Below are 23,812 nucleotides of genomic sequence, written 5' to 3'. Positions count from 1 at the left end.
TTGCTGTTTTGTTTTTGTTATCATGTGGATTCATATGAATTTTGAAGTGTTACCGCGGACTTTATTACGAAATAGTTTGAGAAATGTATTCAACTGACTGTTCCATAAATAGCGAAGGCTGATTCCCTTGTTTCGTGGCTGGCATTTTTAATGTGCACAATAAAAGTCTTGCTAGGTACCAGATATTGTGCTCAGTTCTTTACCTGTCTTTGCCCCCATCTCAATGATGTATCTACTTTAATGGGACAGCACAGTGTCTCATTTGTTGTGGATTTTCTTTTTTTTTAATTCAAGCATGGGATCACAGTATTGCTCACTGGGCTAACGTTTATTGCCCATCCCTAGTTGCTCTGGAGAAGATGGTGAGGTGCTACCTTGAATCACTGTAGTCAAATTCTGTAGTACGTTACAATTTAATTTATGATCATTATGTGTGGTATTTGGTTCTGAGGTTTTTTTTTGTTGCTCAACATTATTATCACTGGTTGCACCCAATTTCCGATGAATCATTTCTCAGTGTAGTTAGGAGCAACTGGATCTGCAACAACATGTCTTGTTCTGTTTACTGTCGGACCCAAAACTGGTCTGTAGGTTATTTTTAATAGGAAACCTTAATCACGGTGACTAAAGAGGATAAAGTCACAGAACAATTAATGGGAAACATTGTTTTACATATGGAATATTAAAATAGTCAGAATAAATCTATATAAACCCTTCGTAGGGTTGAAGTACTGTGTTGCAGTTTTAGCTCATATAATAGAAGGGCTGAAACTTGTGCAAGGACACAGCATTGAATCTCTGGGAATTTGAATGAGAGAAACATAAATATGAAGAATGAAGTGGAAAACAGTGGAGGCTATGGGATCATATGATAAAGATGTTTTAAAATAATGAAAGAATGGGGCAGAGGAATTGACAGGAGCTGAAGGAATGGGAAATATTAAGTGCTTAATGGCAGCACTCCAAAAGTCGCCAGGCTCAGATTGTAAAGAGACTTAAGGGAGTAGAGCTCTTGATAGAAATCTTAAGGCCTCTTTGAACACAGGATTAGTCCTGGGGGACCAGAGGATTACAAATGTGACACCATCGTTTAAGAAAGGGGCAAAGGACATCCCAGGAAATTATAGACTGTCCGCTTGACATCAATAATGGGAAAACTGATGAAGGCCAAAATATGGGCTAAGGTAAATACATACTTAGAGTAAAATACGTTAATAATAGTCAACACGGCTTTGTCAATGGCAGGTCACGTCTGACACAGCAGTGGTTGAGGGCACTGCTGTGGATATTATGCATTTGGACTTTCAGAAAGCATTTGCCATAGTGTTGGCAGGTTCGCTAGCAAATTAGAAATGTTTGAGGTTGATGGGTCCTTGGCAACATGGATTAGAAACTGGCTAAAAGATAGGAAACAGAGGATGGGTATAGATGGACATTTCTTAGGTTGGAGATGAAGTGAAAGTGGTGTTCCTTAGCGATCAGTTTTGGGACTGTTGCATTATCTGATTTACATAAATGGTTTGGAGGTGAGTGCTGAGGGTAAAATCACAACATTTGCAGATGACTCTAAACTAGGGAGAATAGATGCTGAGCAACTTCAGAGGGACATTAGTTGGCCAATTGGACAGAAACCTGGCAGATCAATTTCAATGCAGAGAAATGTGAGTTAATGCATTTTGGTAAAAACAACATGGAGAGGCAATGCAGCCTCACTCGTACAGGAGCAGAGGGATCGCTGGGTTCATGTGCATGATTCTCTGAAGGTGACCAGGCAAGTTGAGATAGTTGTTAAAGAGGTTTATAGGATCTGTGGGATTTATAAATAGAAGTATAGAGTATAAAAACAAAGAAGTGTTGCTGCACCTCTACAAATCGTTGATCAGACAACATTTGGAGTATTGTAGTCAATTCTGGGCACCTCACTTAAGGACATCCTGGAGAGAGTTCATAGGAGATTTATGAGAATGATACCAGAAATGAAGGATTTTAGATAGAGATATTGTGCTTTTTCTCCTTGGAGCAGAGATTAAAAGATTACCTTATTGAGTCATTCAAAATTATCAGCTTTGACAGGGTGAAAAGAATATTCCATTAGTTGGTATGTTAGTAACTAGGGATCATAATTTAAAGATTTTTGTCAAGAAAGCTAGGAGTGAGGTGAGGAACAACCTTTTTAATCAGGCAGTTGTCAGGATTGAGAATGTGCTGCTTGGGAGAGTGGTGGAGGTGGATGCCAGAGGAAAGAGCTGGATATGTACTTGAAAATGAAGAAGTTAGAGGGCACTGATGATTGGGCTGGGGAGTGGAGCTAGCTGGGTAGCTCTTTCAGGAGCCAGTCAAAAAGCCGCCTTCTGTACTGTAAAATTCTATGATTCAAAGATATGAATTGAAGGGTAGAAAAAGGATTCCACTCACAGCATATATGGCTGTGGAATACAGAACTGGAGTTGGAAATTACAACCGAGACCATGGCAATATAAAGGCACTGGAAGGGAAGCGATCTGAGAACAAAGTAATCATTTAATATTAAGGCTATTACGTATGGGGATGATGAATATTGATATGTAACTGTACTAACAAAAACAAATTGGGGTCTGAAAGTATCTGACAGTGGAGAAAAGCAGTTAATGTTTCAAATCCAATGACCCTTCTACAGAACTCCTGTTCTGATGCACAAAGAGAGAGTAGTGGCATAACACAGACAGGATTAAATGGTGACCAAGGGTGAAGCAACTTGCTGAACCAATGAGGGATAAAACTCATTCATTTAGTGTAGAGAGTTAGAATTAATTAGTAATACTCGTTGTGAAATAATCATAAAACAGTAGAATTCTGTACCAAATTGGAAATCTGTATTTTCCAATCTCGAATAGGAATCTGAACTGCCAATTACATAGGTGTATGGGGAGAGCTAGCTCAGGTTAATTGTATAAATAGAAAAAAAGATGTGGTATTAACGAACAGTGGGAAACCTTTGAAGAAGCATTTCAAATCTTTCAGCAAAATTGCATTCAGAAAGAAAACTTCAGTGAGAAAGATCTACCCATGTCATTTAAGGGAGTTAATGATGGTACTAAGTTAAAAGAAGTTTATAATGTTACAAGAAGTAATCATAAGAGTGAAGAATGGGAATGTTTTAGAAATTAGCGAAGGTTGTTTAAAATCAAAGGAAAGAAATAAAATGACAGCAAACTAACTGAGATGTCTTACAAATTTAGAAAAAAGGAAGACCGTATCTAAAGTGACTGGTGATCCCTTAGAAGCAGAGACAGTAGAAATTATCATGGGAACTGAGAAAATTACACAAAAATTTATCTTCTATTTGTCTGACCTTGCTGGAGGAATCACAAGTTGCATACCAGAAATAGAAAGTACCCTGAGATGACACGATGAAGGAAGAGAACCAGAGACTAAAATTCAAATACCTAGGACCTGATGGCATCCATACTAGACTTCTAAAAATGATCATGCATTTGATAATGTCCCTCAAATACGTGTCAAAGCAGGCAAGTGGGATTTAGAGTCAGAGAGATGTACAGTATGGAAACAGACCCTTTGGTCCAACTCATCCATGCTAAATTAAGCTAGTCCCATTTGCTAGCACTTGGCCCATATCCGTCAACCCTTTCTATTCATATCCCCATCCAGATGTCTTTTAAATGTTGTAAATGTAGCAGCCTCCACCACTTCCTCAGGCCACTCATTCCATACACATACCCTTTACGTGAAAATCAGGTCCCTTTTGAATCTTTCCCCTGTTACCCTAAACTTTTGCCTTCTAGTTCTGGACTCCTTCAACACAGGGGAAAAAACCTTTTCTATTTATCCTGTTCACACCCCTCATGATTGTATAAACCTCTATAAGGTCACCCCTCAACCTCTGACGCTCCAGGGAAAACAGCCCCAGCCTATTCAGCCTCCAGATAGCTCAAGCCCTCCAACCCCGGCAACATTTTTGTAAATCTTGTTTGAGCCCTTTCAAGTTTCACAACATCCTTCCAATAGGAGGGAGACCAAAATGGCGTGCAATATTCCAAAGGTGGCATAACTAACATCCTGTACAGCCAGAACATGACCTCCTAACTCCTCTACCCGATGCTCTGACCAATAAAGGTAAACATTTTAATCACCACCTTCGCTATTCTATCTACCTGCGATTCCACTTTCAAGGAACTATGAACCCGCACTCCAAGATCTTTGTTCAGCAACACTCTCCAGGATCTTATCATTAAGTGTATAAGTCCTGCCCAGATTTACTTTTCCAAAATGCAGCACCTCGCATTTATCTAAATTAAACTCCATCTGCCACTCCTCAGCCCATTGGCCCATCTAATCAAGATCCTGTTGCACTCTGAGGTAACCTTCTTTGCTGTCCAGTACGCCACCAATTTTGGTGTCATCTGCAAACTCACTAACTGTACCTCCTATCATCACATTCCAATCATTTATCTAAATGAGAAAAGTAGTGGACCCAGCACTGATCCTTGTGGTACACCATGAGTCACAGGCCTCCAACCTGAAAAACAACCCTCCACCACCACCACCACTCCGTCTTCTACCTTCGAGCCAGTTCTTTATCCAAATGGCTAGTTCTCCCTTTGTTCCATGTGATCTAACTTTGCTAACCAGTCTACCATGAGGTCCTTGTCAAACGCCTTGCCCTGAAGTCCATTTAGATCACATCTACCACTCTGTCCCTCATCAATCCTCTTTGTTATTTCTTCAAAAGACTCAATCAAGTTAGTGAAACATCATTTCCCAAGCACAAAGCCATATTGACTATCCCTAATTAGTCCTTGCCTTTCCAAATATATGTAAATCCTGTCCCTCAGAATTCCCTCCAACAACTTGCCCACCACCGACGTCAGGCTCACTGGTCTATAGTTCCCTGGCTTTTCCTTACAACCTTTCTTAAATAGTGACAGCACATAAGCCAATCTCCAGTCTTCCGTCACCTCACCTGTGACTATCATTGATCCAAATACCTCAGCAAGGAGCCCAGCAATCTCTTCCCTAGCTTCCCACAGAGCTTTCGGTACACCTGATCAGGTCATGGGGATTTAAGACGTCCAGCACCACCACCTGTGTAATATGGACATTTTTCAAGATGTCACCATCTATTTCCCCACATTCTATATCTTCCATGTCCTTCTCCATCATAAACACGAATGCAAAATACTTGTTTAGTATCTCCCCCTCTCCTGCGGTTTCACACTGATCTTTGAGTATACCTATTCTCTCTCATAATATGAGGACTGCAGGTGCTGGAGATCAGAGTTGAGTGTGTGTTGCTGGGAAAGCGCAGCAGGTCAGGCAACGTCCGAGGAGCAGGAGAATCGACGTTTTAGGAATAAGCCCTTCATCAGGAATGTTGAGGGACCTATTTTCTCCCTAGTTACCATTTTGTCTTTAATGTATTTGTAAAATCCCTTTGGATTCTCTTAGCTTTGGCAAATAGAGTTATCTCATGTCCCCGTTTTGCCCTCCTGATTTCCTTTTTAAGTATACGCCGACTGCCTTTATACTCTTCTAAGGATTCACTTGATCTCTGCTGTCTATTCCTGACATATGGTTTCTTCTTTTTCTTGACCAAAACCTCAGTTCCTCTAGTCTTCCAGCATTCCCTACATCTACCAGCCATGCCTATCACCATAACAGGAACATGCTGTCTCTGAACTCTTGTTACCTCATTTTTGAAGGCTTTCCATTTTACAGCTGTCCCTTTTTATCTGTGAATATCTGCACCCAAGCAGCTTTTTTAAAGTTCTTGACTAATACCATCAAAATTGTTCAGTTTAGAAACCTGGTAGGGGAGAGGTTGGACTGAAGGGTCTGTTTCCACACTGACTCTGTAACTGCAGTGGCTACATCAGCTGGGATTTTCCAGAGTTCTCTACATTCTGAAATTGTCTTAGCGATGGGAAACTCTGAAGAAAGAATGGAAAGAGAGAAGAAAGGGGATTATAGGTGTGTTAAACCCAACATTTGTCATCAGAAAGTGCTATTAGGGAAATCTTAATGTTACACTTTTTTTTAAAAATCGTCCAGCTAAACATGCTTTTATAAAAGGGAAATCCTGTTTGACGAATTTTTTTTAAGATGTAACTAGTAGGGTAACAGGAGATGTAGAATGCTTCGATTTCAAAAAGCATGAAATAAGGACCACATAAATACGAAAGGTTTCGATTAGATTCCCTATGTTTGCTGATGTGACAAAGGTAGGTTGGGATGCAAGTTCTGAGGAGGATACAAAAGAGATGTAGGCAATATATCGACGGGTGGAGAAATAATGTGGGCAATTGTGAGATGATTCAATTTAATTGTAAGAATAGAACAGAAAAGCAGAATATTTTTGAAAAGCATGTAAATGTCGGTGTTCAAAGAGGCTTGTGCTTGTACAAGGGGCACATAAAGTTTTGCTTCAGAATATGAGGCTTTGGTGAGACCAAACTTGGAATACTGTGCACGATGGACCATGTGATCTCTGTTGCTGCTTCTTAAGCCACAGCTCCTGTCTGTGGAATCTATGTCGTCATACCAAGTGCTAAAACTTCCACCTTGGTTTGGTGGAGAAATCCAAGATGAGCCAACCAAGGAGTTCTTGACTCTGGTTGATCCATGGTATCAACCAATCAAAATGGGAGCAGGAATAGGGAGCAGTGAAGTTCAGTTTGAGACATTTGTTGGTCTGGCAAAAGATTTTGCTCAGTTATAGAGTGCAATTCCAATCTTCCTTTGCAAATAGCTTAGGCCATAAATTCTGAGGTTGGAATGAAAATACAAAATTCTGGAAAAACTTAGCAGGTCAGTCAGGATATCCGAGTGGAAAAGGCAACAGGGTCACACCTGAAGAGTCATCAACTCTTATTTTGTCTTTACAGCTGCTGAATAACCTGCTTTATCTTTCCAGCATTTTTGTTTTTATTATATGCCTTATATCATTGTACCTGTAAACTAATGAGAAGTGGCTTTAGTACCATGTAAGTCCCAGTAACACTGCCTGCACTAAGCAGTGATTGATCAGTAAACACTAATAAGATAAAGCTGTAATTCTTCAAGAATTCTGGATTTATTTTAACCTAGTTTGATGTACATTCTAAAAGGTTTGCATAAAGATTTGTAACTCGATTGCCATGATTGTGGGTATGTTTGCTGAGCTAGGAAGTTGATTCACAGATATTTTGTGCTCTTTCTAGGGAACACCCTCAATGCTTTGGAGCCTCCTGTGAAGCACAACTGTACTGTGTCTTCTGGAATTTATTTGGTTTTATTCTCGCTGCTTCTGGTTGCCCGTTCCGTTGGTTCATTTTAATGGTCCGTATAATGGATCTAGGTCTATGTGATCATTGATGGAGTCCATGGATGAGTGCCGTGCCTCTAGACGTTCTCTGGCTGTCCTCTGTATAGCTCATCCTGTTATCATTGTAATGTTCCAGTCGAGTTTGTGCACCTTGTCATCTGTGAATATGGCTTCCAGGGGCGGCTAGTCGTAGCGTTTAGTGGGTAGGTGGTGGTCATGGATGCGGATTGCTAGTTGTCTGCGTGTTTGTCCAATATAGTGTTTTGTGTAGCCTTTGTGATGGTAGAATGCGGATGTGATAGTACAAAGTACAAAGAACACAGAACAGTGAATGCATAACAAAAGTGTACAGGAATAGATTGGGACTGCCATAGTGTTAAGGGTTTGGATGGAGAGGAATTTGTTAAGAGTGTACAAGAAAAATTTCTGAGTCAGTATGTGGATGTACTTACTAGAGAGAGTGCAAAACTTGACCTACTCTTGGGAAATAAGACAGGGCAAGTGACTGAGGTGTCAGTGGGGGAGTATTTTGGGGCCAGTGAACATAATTCTATTAGTTTTAAAATAGAGATGGAAAAGAATAGACAGGATCTTAAAGTTGAAATTCTAAATTGGAGAAAGGCTAATTTTGACAGTATTAGGCAAGAACTTTCAAAAGCTGATTGGGGGCAGATGTTCGCAGGTAAAGGGACGGCTGGAAAATGGGAAGCCTTCAGAAATGAGATAACGAGAGTCCAGAGAAAGTATATTCCTGATAGGGTGAAAAGAAAGGCTGGTAGGTATAAGGAATGCTGGATGATGAAAGAAATTGAGGGTTTGGTTAAGAAAAAGGAAGCATGTGTCAGGTGTAGACAAGAGAGATAGAGTGAATCCTTAGAAGAGTATAAAGGCAGTAGCAGTATACTTAAGAGGGAAATCAGGAGGGCAAAAGGGGGACATGAGATAGCTTTGGCAAATAGGGTTAAAGAGAATCCAAAGGGTTTTTGCAAATACATTAAGGACAAAAGGGTAACTAGGGAGCGAATAGGGCCCCTCAGAGATCAGCAAGACGGCCTTTGTGTGAAGCCGCAGGAAATGGGGGAGATACTAAATGAGTATTTTGCACCAGTGTTTACTGTGGAAAAGGATATGGAAGATATAGACTGTAGGGAAATAGATGGTGACATCTTGAAAAAAATCCATATAACAGAGGAGTAAGAGCTGGATGCCTTGAAACGCATAAAGGTGGATAAATCCCCAGGACCTGATCAGGTGTACCCTAGAACTCTGCGGGAAGCTAGGGAAGTGTTTCCTGGGCCCCTTGCTGAAATATTTGTATTATCGAAGGTCACAGATGAGGTGCCAGAAGACTGGAGGTTAGCTAATGTGGTGCCACTGTTTAAGAAGGGTGGTAAGGAAAAGCCAGGGAACTATAGACCAGTGAGCCTGACATTGGTGGTGGGCAAGTTGTTGGAGGGAATCCTGAGGGACAGGATGTACATGTATTTGGAAAGGCAAGGACCGATTAGAGATAGTCAACATGGCTTTGTGCTTGGGAAATCATGTCTCACAAACGTGATTGAGTTTCTTGAAAAAGTAACAAAGAAGATTCATGAGGGCAGGGACGTGAATGTGATCTATATGGGCTTCAGTAAGGTGTTCGACAAGGTTCCCCATGGGAGACCGATTAGCAAGGTTAGATCTCACGGGATACAGGGAGAACTAGCCATTTGAATAGAGAACTGGCTCAAAGGTAGAAAACAAAGGTGGTCATGGAGGGTTGTTTTTCAGACTGAAGGCCTGTGACCAGTGGAGTGCCACAAGGATCGGTGCTGGGTCCTCTACTACTTGTCATTTATATAAATGATTTGGATGTGAACATAGGAGGTATAGTTAGTGAGTTTGCAGATGACACCAAAATTTGAAGTGTAGTAGACAGTGAAGAAGGTTACCTCAGATTAGAACGGGATTTTGATCAGATTGACAAATGGGCCGAGGAGTGGCAGATGGAGTTTAATGTAGATAAATGCATTTTGGGAAAGCAAATCTTAGCAGGGCTTATACACTGGGGAATGTTGCTGAACAAAGAGACCTTGGAGGGCAGGTTCATAGCTCCTTGAAAGTAGAGTTGCATGTAGATAGGATAGTGAAGAAGGTATTTGGTATGCTTTCCGTTATTGATCAGAGCATTGAGTACCGGTGTTGGGAGGTCATGTTGCGGCTATACAGGACATTGGTTAGTCTACTTTTGGCATATTGTGTGCAATTCTGGTCTCCTTCCTGTCGGAAAGATGTTGTGAAACTTGTAAATCTTTTCTGAACCCTTTCAAGGATGTTGCCAGGGTTGGAGGATTTGAGCTGTAGGGAGAGGTTGAATAGGCTGGGGCTGTTTTCCCTGGAGTGTCAGAGGCTGAGGGGTGACCTCATAGAGGTTTATAAAACCATGAGGGGCATAGATAGGATAAATAGACAAAGTCTTTTCCCTGGGATGTAGGAGTCCAGAACTCCCACATCCCAGGGAATAGGTTTAGGGTGAGAGGGGAAAGATATAAAAGAGACCTAAGGGGCAACCTTTTCATGCAGAGGGTGGTGCATCTCTGGAATGAGCTGCCGGGCGAAGTGGTGGAGGCTGGTACAATTGCAACATTTAAAAGGCATCTGGATGGGTATATGAACAGAAAGGGTTTGGAGGGATATGGGCCAAATGCTGACAAATGGGACTAGGTTGGGTTGGGATATCTGGTCAGCATAGACAAGTTGGGACCGTGTTTCGTTGCTGTACATCTCTGTGACTTTGTAAAAGCCACACACGGACCAGATCCTGAACTGCAACACAACACACAAAGATAAGTTGCATTAGGACCCTGTTCAAAAGGGCTGCAACACACTGCATTACCTGCAAAGCGAAGAAAAAGAACACCTCCACAAAGTCTTTGCCAAGGATGGATAGCCCTACAACTTGATGTGCAGATGCTTAGCAGACAAACAAGACAATAATGACATACCATGACCTAACACACTAGCCATGCTACCTTATATTAAAAAAGTGTCTCTGAAATAACAGCCAGATCTCTCAGACTACTTGGATTCATGACACCCCATAAATCAACAGCTGCACTCATACAAAATTCACCAGAATAAAAGACCCAGTACCCATCATGTGCAAGACAAATGTAGCTGACAAGATTCCCATACAGACAACTAACAATTTGCATCCATATACACCAACTAGCTAGTAAACACCATGACTAGTTGTCCCTGGTAGCCATACACACAGATGACAAGGACTGCAAACTCAACTGGGAAAACACAATGATAATAGGACAAGCTAAACAGAGGATAGCCAAAGAATTTCTAGAAGCATGGCACTCATCCACAGACTCCATCAATAAACACATTGAACTAGACCCAGTATACCGACCACTACAATGAACAACTGGAAACAGCAGAAACAAAACCAAATAAATTCCAAAAGGCACAGTACAGCAGTGCTTCACAGGAGGCTCCAAACCACTGAGGGGGTGACCTAGAATGGGGATGAAATGTCTGTGAATCAACTTCCCAGCTTGGTGACCATACCCACAAATACATTTGAAAAGATTGTGCAGCCTTTAATTGCTGACATCTCCTAACACAACATTTTTAAATAAATTTTTCACAGCTGTTGCAACTGTGGGAGAAGAATGGTTACTTTGATGAGTCCATTATTCAGCAATTGCAGAGCCCAGCTCTTGGACTTGGACAGTACCAGGTTAGTAACTTGTGGTACCTGTAGCATCTGCTATTCAGAATGCAAACAACCTACTGCTTAGCTTTGGCATAGTTAACATTTAAAATCAGTTTTGATTAGGAAGTCATCTTATTTATCAGATGCTTTTTAAGTTAAATCCTACGCTCATCTAAGCAAAAAAGACTCAAATTCACTTCCACCATGTTTTTGGCAGTGTTGCACAGCTCAATTTATTGGGTGGCTGATTTGCAATGCAAAATGATGTGCAGGTTTAATTCCTGCACCATGAAGGTCATGCCTTCTCAACGTCTCGCCTTGCCTGAGATATAGCTAGCCTCCTGTTAAATTCACCACCAGTCATTTCTGTCTCTAATGAGAAATAGTCCTCTGTGATTATGGTGACTTTATCTTGTCTTCAAACATTGTAAAACAGTCAAGGTGATACAGTAAGCTGTCACCTGTGCTAAACATTAGTATAGATTAATTAGATGAAAAATTCCATTCTCTCCCTCTAAGGATCCAACTTGAGATAGATTTGCATGATTTTGTTTCCATTCTTCGTCGATGTTGGCTTGTAGCATCAAAGTAATGCAAATTTGGCACTAATTGGGAGAGTAAAGCAGAGAATTTGCAATGACGACTTGTGAATTGTGATGAATTGAAAATTGAATAGTAGTTCAGAAAATGACACAGGTCTAAGATCATGGTGCCTTTTTCAGGTAATGAGATCCTAGCTTTTGCAAATGACTATGCTGGACTTAGCTTGGGAAATGTGGTATTGCGACTGGTGATGAGTATCAAGTTCCTTTTTAAAACAACAATGCCCTTAATAAATTAAAGAGTTAGGATTTAGGACTGCTGCATCATGTAAATGAAGTCTGTAAAGTTTAATGTTCCAAAACTTCAGAATCAGAATTGTTACAGTGTGAAGGGAGGCCATTCAGCCTACTTCATCTGCACTGGTTCTCTGATCGTTGTAATTTAATACCACTTTCCACACATTTCCCAACTACTTGTGATGTGAATTAATTTTTCTCATCATGTTGCTTCTTTTGTAAGTTACCTTATATCTGTGTCTCCTTACTCTCTACTCTTTTATGAGAGGGTACAATCTGTTCCTATTTACGCTGTCCAGCCTTTCATGATTTTGAAAACTTGTATCAAATGTGTTTCTAGATAGATATAAAATGGTTGCAGTCAAAATGCTCCTGTTGTGACCTCATGATATCCAAAAGCCCTTTACTGCTAATGAGGTACTTCTAAGTATGAGTCACCTGTACTAGTGTAGGCAAATATAGCAGCAATAGTGCACCATCTCCCAGCAAAGGAAATAAATGATCATAGTTGACATAAAAGTGCTGTCTAAGTCACAAAGAGAATTCCCCTATTTTCAAATATTGTTGTAGGATCTTATAGATTCACTTAGATAGAAAGGCATGGATAACATCTATGCCAAAAAAATGGCTTTGCCAACAGTGAACTGCCAAGTACATCACTGAAGTGCCAGCCTAGATTGCATGTTCAGGTATTTTAACCAGCTTCTGACTCGGATCAACTTGTTACCTCTGATGCAAGGATGCCACAATGCATAACTACATATTAAAATTGTTAGCAATATTTTGGAAAGAAACCAGTTGACCAAACCCCTACTGTGAATCTCTTATGGGAATTATCCATTTTATTTCTCAGGAATTTAATTAAATTCAAGATCTTTATGATAAACATTCATTGCTTGATGCCTTGAGCCTATTCTATATTTTGCCAGCATCTTTGGTTTACACCGATCTCATCTTCTCCATCAATGTTCCTGAATTTAATTTTGTGCTTCTTGCAGGCCTCTTTAATCACAGAGTTTGCTGCTGTGGTTCAGCCCATTCAGATGGCATTCCAGCAACAGATCCAGAGCTTGAAAGCCCATCACCAAGAGTTTGTGGACAGTCTCACCAAACATCAACATCAACCACCCCAGCCTCCACCCCAGCCTCAGCCCCAACCCCAACCCCAGGCACAGCCCCAAACACTGCTGGAACCTGAGGCTCCACCACCACACATCCCAATGCCTCCAAGCCAAGATCTGCCAGCGCTCTCACCAACTGAGACACAAGGTGCAGTAATGAATGAAAGGAAACATATCAACTGAAATGTTAGCACATTGTACATTTGAATTAAAAAAGAAAGATGTGCGTATTTAGATAATTTTTTTATTTCCACTGCTATCTTACGTAAAACTCATATTTACAGAAATCCTGGATTAGGCTGTTGACCTCTAACCTGATGAGATTTGACTTTTCAGGATAAGTAGAGGCTCAAGAGAGGTCCCTCTTAGTGAATGTCTGTGTTTGAAATTCAAATATGGAGCTTCTAATGAGCATTTTATCTGAGTCAAAGAGTAATTGGAACAAAGTCAGGTTCTTTGCAACTATTGTGAGAGCAAGGGATTCTTGCTTCCCTTCATTGATAGTTTAAAAACTTTAGAAGAAATACACTGCAAATTGGAGGGCTCACATTTCACTTCCTCAGCCATTCATGTAAAGGTAATAAGCCTGATTTGATTATTCTATTACAAGTTCTTGAGAAATTTCTGAACTCCATTTTGGGGTTCTACATGGCAAGATCATGTCTAGTCATCATTGGCCTTTCGTAAGAGATGCAGCATGAGAGGCCATTTCTTTCCCACACACAGTGTCCCATAGTCTGTGGACAGTTGGTTGCTGTGACCTGCCTTGGAAAGTTAGCCAATTAACAGCAACTTTTGTGTTTTTGTAGAGATTTTTGTAGGATGCTGTTGAGGGGAACCACTTTTAAAAATCTTCTGATTGTATTACAGATGAGGCCAAGCCCCCACTTTCCCTCCCTGAAAATGTGCCAAGTGGAGGGCAAGAACTCAGTCCAGCAGGACAGCGAGGACCTGGGCAACATGAGCACTCGTCTTCTAAGCCACCATGGTTCGAACGTCCTGCCATGCCACTCTGGGGCCAACAGCAACAGGTACTGGTTTGGGGAATTCTTCCAGGTCTGTGGAGTAATGTGTAGCCATTGACGGAGCAAGCAAATGTCAGGAATGAGGGAGCTGCATCAAAATCTCCTATTTAGGAACAATAAATTAGGATAAATAATTACAGTATCAGTAGAGAAATAAATCAAGCAAACTGCTTGTCCCAAAACAGGCTGTCTGTATCACAGAGGAGTGTGCAAGAGAACCACCAGAGACGCAGTCAGCATCACAGAGGAGCGAGTGAGAGGAGCAAGCTGAGACAATTAGCATCACCTAGAAGGGCAGGTGTGACAGAATTCTAAGACAGGCAGTCAGTGTCATCTATAGTGTATTAGAGGAAGACCATAAGACAGGCAATCAGCAACACCGAGAGGAGCAAGTGACAGGAGAATCCTGAGACAGGGAGGGTGACTGTGAAAGGAATTGTCAATAATGATATCATAGGAAAGGTTGATCAGCTGGTGAATAACAGCCAATAACAGTGTATATAGCTGGAAATTAAAGAAACGTGAAGTTTAAAATATTTTAGGTGATAAAGGTAAATACAGTAAGTGGTGAAACACTAGCTAAAGTGTTCAAGGATATTAATTAATTAAGGGAATCAAATAATAACTTATCATACACTAAGGATGTGGTGCAGCTGCAGAAGGTCAGTACTTCCAAGCCAGTGTCCTCCAGGACACTGAATGCAGAATATTTAAGTGAACATGTTACACATGTTTGATACTACAGTATCTTTTGCTCATATGCTTAAAAGACATTTTCATTTATATAAATTTTAATGTATATTTAAATTTTATCCATAAGATGTGCACAATTTTGATCTGTAAATACAGGATTTATATTATTTCCCTCATCTTGTTCTTATTTTACTGGTTAATACTTTCAGCCCTTTCTCCCATGTCATGAACCCCAGTAAATGTTCTTCCACTTCTCCATTTTCTCTGAATCCATTGAAATCTGACTAAGACTGGGGACTCAACACAACATGGATTTTCGGTGCTTTCCTTCATTCTAACTTGAAGTACATTTAACTGCCAACAAGGAAACCATAAATAATGCTATATTTCTAAACCAGTGACCTATAAAAGGACACCAAGGTCTTACCATGAATGTAAAGTGTCAGCTCATTTATCTCTTGTGCCTGTCAACCAAAGCAGTGCTGCTATTCAAGAATGCTTTCCCATGAATAGGTTCCTCTGTTGGCATCTGTTATGTGTGTGATGAGAGCAATCTTATGAAACACATGGCCTGGTTTTAATTAAATAACATGTCAAACCTGTGTGTACATACTGCTCAGGATTTCTAATTAAAGAATGATCCTTTTTAAAATAATCTTGCTTTTGACACACTTCCTGCAGGAAATACTGTGTATTCTTGTAAGTGGTACTAGCCTACCATTATCAGTGTTCTGCACTTTCTTAAAGCAGCTCTTGAGTATCTGCTTGTGCTTTTTCAGCATTATTTGGTTATATAAAGGTGACAGCTGTCATTTTAATGAATGTTGTAATAACAAAGACCAGGTTAATGGAGGCCTAATGAGGACAGGATCAGGCTTGGCAGTATATTTCTCCCATAATGTGAGTGTGAACAGATTTCAATAACTAACCCTACTTGAAAGAAGTATTTTTAATTACAAACAAATTAGAAATAGAGATTGCTGGGAAAGTTCAGTGGGTCTGGCAGCATCTGTGAAGATAAATCTGAGGAAGGGTCACTGGACCCGAAAACAGGGCAGCACAGTGGCTCAGTGATTAGCACTGCTGCCTCGCAGCGCTAGGGACCCGGGTTCAATTCCCGCCTCAGGCAACTGTCTGTGTGGAGTTTGCACATTCTCTCCATGCCTGCGTGGGTTTCCTCTGGGTGCTCCGGTTTCCTCCCACAGTCCAAAAAGATGTGCAAGTTAGGTGAATTGGCCATGCTAAATTGCCCGTAGTGTTAGGTGCATTAGTCAGGGGTAAATGCAGGGGAATGGGTCTGGGTGGATTGCTCTTCGGAGGGTCGGTGTGGACTTGTTGGGCCGAAGGGCCTGTTTCCACATTGTAGGGAATCTAATCATAGATGTTACCAGACTTGCTGAGCTTTTCCAGCAATCTCTCTTTTTGCTTATGATTTACAGATTCCACATTTCTTGCAGTTTTTATTTTGTATTTTTAATTATTGTCCATTAATACTGATTGTTAGGTTAGTGCAGTGTTCAGTGAGTTGGAGTTTCTCTTTGCCCCTGTTGATGCTTCCATTCACGAGCTGGGCTAGTCAGAGAATGAATGTCTTAGAGTCGAGTTGAGCAAGATATAAATTAGCTGTTCAACCCAAACCATTTGTTTGGATGAATTAGTTAAAATTGAGAAAGATATCTTTATGAATCAGTTCATTTGACGTGGACCTCACCATTACCAAGGTGTTACGTATGCCAGCTTTTTAAAAAGGTAAGTCAACAAGTGTTGATAGCTGCAGTTTAAACCATGCTGTCATAACATTTAATCAATAAATGGTTCTGTGCTGTCAATTCAATGTACTTTAAATAATGGTTCTTGGAGTCTAAGCATGTCTTTCTCTTTTTACCATTGCCAGTTTGACCAGGGATTTAATGCTCCACACCAAGGACCACCTCATTGCCAACCCTGGAATAACAATCATGAAGGGATGTGGAATGACCAGCGGGAGCAAAATTGGAACAACCAACGGGATGCTCCTTGGAACAACCAGCATGAGCCATCCTGGAATAATCAGTTTGAGCCCCCGTGGAACAACCAGCATGAGCCACCCTGGGGAGGGCAGCGGGACCCACCATTCAGAATGCAGAGACCTCCTCACTTCCGCCAGCAGCCCCCATTCCCACCACACCAGCAGCACCCACCTTTCAACCAACCTCCACACCCCCACAACTTTAACCGCATACCTCCGCGGTTCATGCAGGATGACTTCCCTCCTCGACACCACTTCGATCGTCCCCCATATCCTCCTCACCATTTTGACTATCAACAGGGAGACTTTCCACCAGGTAAATAATTCCCAGCAACCTGTGCATTGATAGCATCATGTGGTTAAGTTCTTTCTTAACTGTTTTTAAACTTTGCATTGTTGTGACTTCAAGCTGATTTCATACACTTATTTTCCATAGAAGTTTCTTCCAAGTGCTTATAGAGAAAGAAAGACTTCCATTTGTGCAGCACTCCTTAACAATGTTAATGTCCCAAAGCAAGCGCTTTCAGTATATTTGAAATGTTATCAGAGTTTACATGTAGGAAACATGGAAGGCAACTTGCACAGAACAAGGGTCCCTTAAACTGCAGTGTGATAGCAATTGTCTGTTTTGGTTGTGATAGGGAATAAATGTTACCTAGGACAAAAGACACATTTCTCCAGACTTCATAATACTGCCATGAAATGTTTTACATCAACGTTAGAAGACAAATTGAACCACTGCTCCATCAGTGTGACCTCCAGTAGTGCACAGTAGAGGGTGTTCTGTGCTGTGTTGTAATGTCAGCCTAGATTTTGCGAACAAGGTTCTGGGGTAGGACTTGAGTACGCAATCCTGATTCAGAAGCTGAGTGAGCCAAAACCAATACTTCATCACTGTGATACAGCAGCAGTGGGAGAGATCAGACCCTTGCCTTGACTGATAGTTTTATTTTCTGGCCCTGACTTAGCAACCCTGGAGCACTTTTTTGTGCTGAGCCTGTAAAGTCTGTAGGAATAACAGTGATGCTAAGTTCTTTACATTCCTGACTAAGGAGGAGGTTTATAACTGACTGAAGGCAGATAGGAAAGTCAGGTGAAATCTGTTGGATGCTTCACCTAGTGAAACATAACTTTGGTTTAGTTGGGCAGAATAGCCTTTTTCATTCATAGTTGTGAACTGCATATGTAATTCAGAATCAAATCTGGTTATATTTTGCCATTGTTGAGCAAAATTGTGAATTTGTATGCATTGGTCACATCTCCTATCTGTCAAACAAATCATTTTGGAATTTCAATTTATTGCTAAATGCAAGATTCGCATTAATGTTCCTTTTATAAACTACAGTTTATTAATTTTCTAATAAATAGTTGTTTTAAATTCCTTTGTGATTTGACACGTGTAGGTCAGATGTAATAGTATTGTGTTATATATAAGCCTGAAACATTAATACAACTAAGAAACAGAACCAGGTATTGAACTTTGGCTGAAATGCCTCTTCAATGTTAATATTCCAGATATGGGCCCTCCTCATCATCCTCCACACCGAATGCCTCCGCCAGGAATGGGAGAACCCCCTCCATGGGGTGGGCCCCAACACCCAGATTTTGCTGGTCCCCCTCCAGGTTTTAATGGACAGCCACCCCATATCAGACGGCAAGGGCCCCCTCCACCACAGATCAGCCCAGATGATCCTAGCCTAGTGCCCAACGTGCCATATTTCGATCTCCCAGCAGGATTAATGGCACCACTGGTGAAGGTAAGCTTCCAATATTGCTCGGTCTGCCTATATCAGGATTAACTTGAATTCTATGTGTCATTTTTTAACATGAGAAGGCACCAAAACTGCTTCATAGGCTCCTGATCAAAAGCTGATGTGCAACCATCAAGGTACAGGTAACTAAATGTTAGGTCATAGAACTAGGTTTGAAACAGGGCCTTAAAGCAGCAGTGTGAGATAAACTCAGATGTATGGCAAAGAAATGCCAGAGTTTAGGATCTATGGTTGAACAAGTGACCACCAATTCTCTGCCAAAGGGTGTGTAGGTGACCAAATTTTGAAGGTTACAGAAATGGGAGGGTAATACCGTAAAATTTATTTACAATGCTAAATCAAAGGTGTTGGTTGCCTGGGAAACAAAGTAGATTGGCAAAGAACAACATTGATTTGTGTGTGGATTAACATATGGGCAGCAGATGTTTAGATGGGTTTAAATTTATTCGAGAGTGGGTGTTGTAGGCAGGGAGTCTACCTGGAAAGCTGTGGAGTTGATTTTGCAGGTTATGAAAGCACTGATGCCTGTTTCAGTGGTTTGTTGAGCTGAGACAGAGTGAAAATAGCTAAATTTACAGAGCTAGCAGGAGACAACTCGAGTGATAGAGGTGATACGAAGTCAGAGCTCAACCCTGGGTGATAAGATTACAATCTGTTCCTTTGTAGATCATTCAGGCATGGATTCCAATTAACCCATCAAGTTTTCATTCGCTCTCTGTAGAGCAGTCCAGTCAGTCTCTTTTTTTTCCCCTGCTCTCTCACTGTAATCGGCAGGTTTATCTCCCTCAAGCACACATCCAGTTTCCTTCAGAAATCGTAAGTCGTTTTCCATCACCTTTGATGATGAGAGTTTCAGGTCATTACTAGTCACTATGTTTTAAAAGAAAAGTCTTCCTTAGCCTTCTCTTGCACAGAACTTTACATCAGTTTCATCTACACCTGTGTACAACCAGTGATAGTGGTTTATGAGGGGGGGCTAGAATCATCAGCAATTCAACTCAGTTTGGGGGAGGACTGAAGACTAGAACTCCCTACGGTTTAATTGTCCAATGGAATCCTTAACATTCACCATCTGAGAGGTCAAATGGAACCTTTGTTTACTGACTCCTCAAAAGATAGTATCTATGAATTATGTGCTTAATTTCCAGGAGTGAGATTTGAATTTGCCTAGATTAGTCAGATTGTGGTGCAAGTAGTGAGATTATAGATATTGATTGGAAGCTGTTAGCTCTGATTCTGAACTATCATTGTCTTTTATCATCAGCACCTGGAGTGTAAAGTACTCGCCATTTAGAATGCTTCATCAACAAGTCATTTTTTTAAAAAGCTGAATTCAAATGGCTTCATTAGAACTAGTAGCATGATCTATTGTCAGATACTTTGCTCCTGCTAATACACTCCATAAACCAACTGTTTACCATTACTCATCTTTACTTGCAAACAGCTGGAGGACCACGACTACAAGGCTCTGGAACCTAAAGACATGCGCCTTCCACCTCCAATGCCGCCTAATGAGAGGCTTCTTGCTGCAGTTGAGGCATTTTACAGCCCACCATCACATGACAGACCAAGAAACAGGTAGGAGTCGTTGCAAAGACTGTATTGCTGCTTCAATTCTGTCAGTGTATGATAAAAATTGTGTGCTACCTACCTAGTTATCAGGCATTGAAAATATAAGTGACTACATAGCAGTTACACCACAGAAACAGACTATTCCTCCCAATTACTCCATACCTGCATTTATACTGCAGACAAGTTACATCTAGCTTCCCCTTGAATTTCATCTACATGCAAAACGCTCCCTGATAAATGCAGTAGAAATTGTCTTATATGTATTCTCCCTAGATATTAAACTACACACCTTTCATTCCTTTTGTCTTTTCAGTCCTGAAGAAATGATTTTTTTTTATCTTCCTTCAGTATCTTTACTATTTCATCATGTGAAAACCAGAACTGTGCACTGGAATTTTAAATGTGGTTCAACCATAGTTCTATATAATGCATCTACTTTTCAATGCTATTCCTGGAGTTTGGTTTGATTTTTGTTTTACATCTTTATTAATTGATATTGTTGCTTCTAGCGATTTGTGTGCTCTAGATCCCTGTAATTTTACAAGAGATTTTTGACCACTTCAGTTTTTCTTTAAAAACACGACATCTCAAATTTATATTAAAACAAATTTGTTAATCTGTGTCTATTTTGGAATTTCTTTATGTACTTGAAATGAAATCATTGCCTGTATATAAGAAAGTAGGACCAATTGGGTAATTCTCTCTCAGAACCAGTATCAACACAATTGCTCAAATGGCCTCATTGTCTGCTGTATGTCATCCTCAAGTTTTGAAATAATACTCCCAAATCTATATCATCAATGTAAATGATGGACAATAATGGTCCTAGTATGAACCTTGTGCTGGCAGCAGAATCCTGACAACATACTCTGAAATCTTAACCATGACTCATGTGGTACTTTATTGAAGCCCTCTTGTAAATGCATCTACTTTATTAATTTTGTTTACCCTTTTTCGAATTTCTTCAAAACGCTTGAGTTTGGTCAAGCATGGATTTTCCTTTTTGAAATCTGTGTTATATGTTTAGTTTAAAGATGCTTACCTATTGCGTTCTGTGGAAAAGATAATGGAATCTGTACTCCCAGTGATATTAAGCAGATTTGCCTCAGTTTCCTGGACTTTTCTCTATCGCCCTTTTTAAGATTTAGGAATAGCATTAGCTATCTACCAGTCATTTTCCTAATTATATTATATGAATGTATTTATATGTAAAAGTGCCTTTGCTTTCTTCAGACTTTTAATAGTTACAGATAGAATGCAATTGAGGCTTTTACCCATTCTGCATTTGGCTAATTTATCAAGTTTTCTCTCTCTCTTCCCCAACCTTCTCTTCTCCCCCCCCCCCCCCCCCCCCACCCCCATATCAAAAATGTCTTTATCTTTTTGTTATCATTATCAATAGATCAAATCTGATTCTACGGTGGTTTTATTCTGCTGACTAGTTGAATTCTAAGTAAAAATCTTAGTAAAACTTGGTTTTTATCAATATCTTACAAATTTAATGCCAGTACCAGGTTCACAATGTATCTCATTTTTTTAGCTTCATTTCTGTATCGTTTGATGTTTTTCCTATTGCAACTTGTGTATCTAAAACAGGACGAATGACTCCGTCAGTAACCGCTTCTGATACTTTGTGTGCTCTGATAGCATAACTTTAAATTGTCAATTGGAACACTTTCACTGTTTACGATGTAGACTGTTCAAAACTTTAAGCATTACCCAGATCCTACAGTCAACTCTCATACATTTCTCAAGTCTTTTATGATTTCATTGTCCTGTCTTTATTTTACAGTAAATTTACATTGTGGCATTTCCATAAGCTTCAGTGTTTTCTTTAATATACAGTGAAAAATTCTACTGTACTAATGTATGCCTAGCTAGGGTCTTTACAATTACGTTGTCACCTTTCCACTTTTGTGTTCAGGGTCTCACTTTTTCTCTTAATGACTTTTGCCACCTGCAGCCTGCTTTTAAATAGTGTGCATTAGGAAAAAGGAAATTGGATATATACTTGAAATGAAATCATTGCTGGTATATAAGAAAGTAGGACCAATTGGGTAATTCTTTCTCAGAGCCAGTATTGACACAATTGCTCAAATGTCCTCATTCTTGGCCGAATGATTCTATCATCCATGTCGCGGCAATTCCTCACTCGCCCTGTTCGTTCGTTTACTGTTAACGAATTTGATGCTAACAGTTAAATTATTTCAATTTTCTGTTCTTTTTCCCAAAGTGTAAGCCACATTCATCCATTTAAACTTCATTAGAGTATGTTTGCCTGTATACTGTTCTGTAGGCAGCTTTCTGCAGATTCTTGCTACGTTTACCCATCATTACGCATATGTAAATTATTTTTGTACAAGAAAAAGTGAAAACCTCTGCTGTTAGTTTCTCTGTTTTAATATGGCAATGATTCACTTGGACTTGTTTCACCTTCGTAAATTACGGTTTTCTTGTGCAGTGAAGGTTGGGAGCAGAATGGGCTGTATGAATTCTTCCGAGCCAAAATGCGAGCCCGGAGGAAAAAGGGGCAAGAAAAGAGGAACAGGTGAGTGTTGATTTGGAGAGGAGAGAAATGGGATGAAAATTGGATTAAAATTATAGAAAATTGCATGATCAAACCTGCCTCATACTTGATTTTATGTTTTTTGTTAGCTAACAATGATGGTAGTCATTACCAGTTAATAGATCGGAGTGTGGACAGGCCAAACACCCCTTGAGCCATTTTGTCAAACTGAAGCTGAATGGCAGCTCAATCTTTTAATATCCTTAGCTTCATATCCCTTTAACTACTATATAACAATCTTAGACTTCGGAGCACCTCAGACTCGAGAGTTTTCAGAAAATGATTCCAAATTTCAAATACTTTTGCATAAACAAAGTGCTTCCAGATTTCCCTTCCAAATTGCTCGGGTCTAAACTCAGTTTCATGCTTACTTGATCCACTCGAGGATCTAATCAAATCTGTGATTAAATCCTTTTAACTTTTTCAGCATCTAAGTTTGATTATCTCTCAATTTTCTAATTCAAGGAAATATTAGGTAAATTCCAGCAAATTGGCCTCATAACTTAACCTTCTGCATCATTCTATCATTCTGATAAGTCTGTACTTAACACACTTTATTCAGTGTGAGTACACAAAACTGAGTGCAATAATTCAGATACAGCCTGGCCAATTCTCTGTAAAGCTGAGGCATGACTTTGTTTTCAAGGCCCCCACTTTAACTAATGAACTGATGTTTGCAATTTTCCAATCCAAAAGTGCAATTTCTGAATCTAATGGGCATCTAGGGGTGGCTGAGAAGCAGCAGTGGTAACTAGACAGCATCAGGGACCCATGTTCAATTCCACCCTCAGGTGACTGTGTGGTGTTTGTATTTTCTCCCCATATTTGGGTGATTTCCTCTGAATGCTCTGGTTTCTTCCCATATCCAAGGATGTTCAAGCTAGGTGGATTGGCCATGCTAAATTGTCCATAGTGTCCAGGGATATGCAAGTTATGTAGATTAGGCATGGGAAATGCAGGGATAGGGTAGGGGGTATGGGTCTGGGTGGAATGCTCTTCAGAAGGTCTCTGTGGACTCAGTGGGCCAAATGGCTAACTTCCACACTCTATGGATTGTATGATTTTCTGATTTGGAGAATGACTGAAGTTTCTGCAATTTATTGTTATAAAGGGGCTTTTCCTTTCAAAACGTAGTTGTTCCAAGCAATAGATTCATCTTTTGAATAGTAACCATATTTAGCTGAGAGAATTTGCAGGTTTGATATGTTCC

General features: G+C 40.2%; 1 protein-coding gene across 4 annotated transcripts in view; it reads left to right on the top strand.

Moving 5' to 3' along the window:
- Positions 1-23,812, top strand: part of cherp (calcium homeostasis endoplasmic reticulum protein) — a 68,059-nt gene that overhangs the window by 34,731 nt on the left and 9,516 nt on the right. For 3 of the 4 annotated variants that reach the window (XM_072593668.1, XM_072593665.1, XM_072593666.1), the window contains exons 7-13: positions 10,941-11,030; positions 12,844-13,114; positions 13,837-13,997; positions 16,579-17,008; positions 18,208-18,449; positions 19,909-20,042; positions 22,498-22,584. In XM_072593668.1, coding sequence (XP_072449769.1) covers positions 10,941-11,030; positions 12,844-13,114; positions 13,837-13,997; positions 16,579-17,008; positions 18,208-18,449; positions 19,909-20,042; positions 22,498-22,584 — 1,415 coding nt within the window. The remainder of the gene's footprint in view (positions 1-10,940; positions 11,031-12,843; positions 13,115-13,836; positions 13,998-16,578; positions 17,009-18,207; positions 18,450-19,908; positions 20,043-22,497; positions 22,585-23,812) is intronic. The other variant, XM_072593667.1, reaches the window with a different exon arrangement.

The sequence above is a fragment of the Chiloscyllium punctatum genome, chromosome 24, assembly GCF_047496795.1.
Source record: "Chiloscyllium punctatum isolate Juve2018m chromosome 24, sChiPun1.3, whole genome shotgun sequence".
NCBI lineage: Eukaryota > Metazoa > Chordata > Chondrichthyes > Orectolobiformes > Hemiscylliidae > Chiloscyllium > Chiloscyllium punctatum.
Note: the sequence above shows the minus strand (reverse complement) of the source record. Positions and strands in the feature narration are given on the sequence as shown.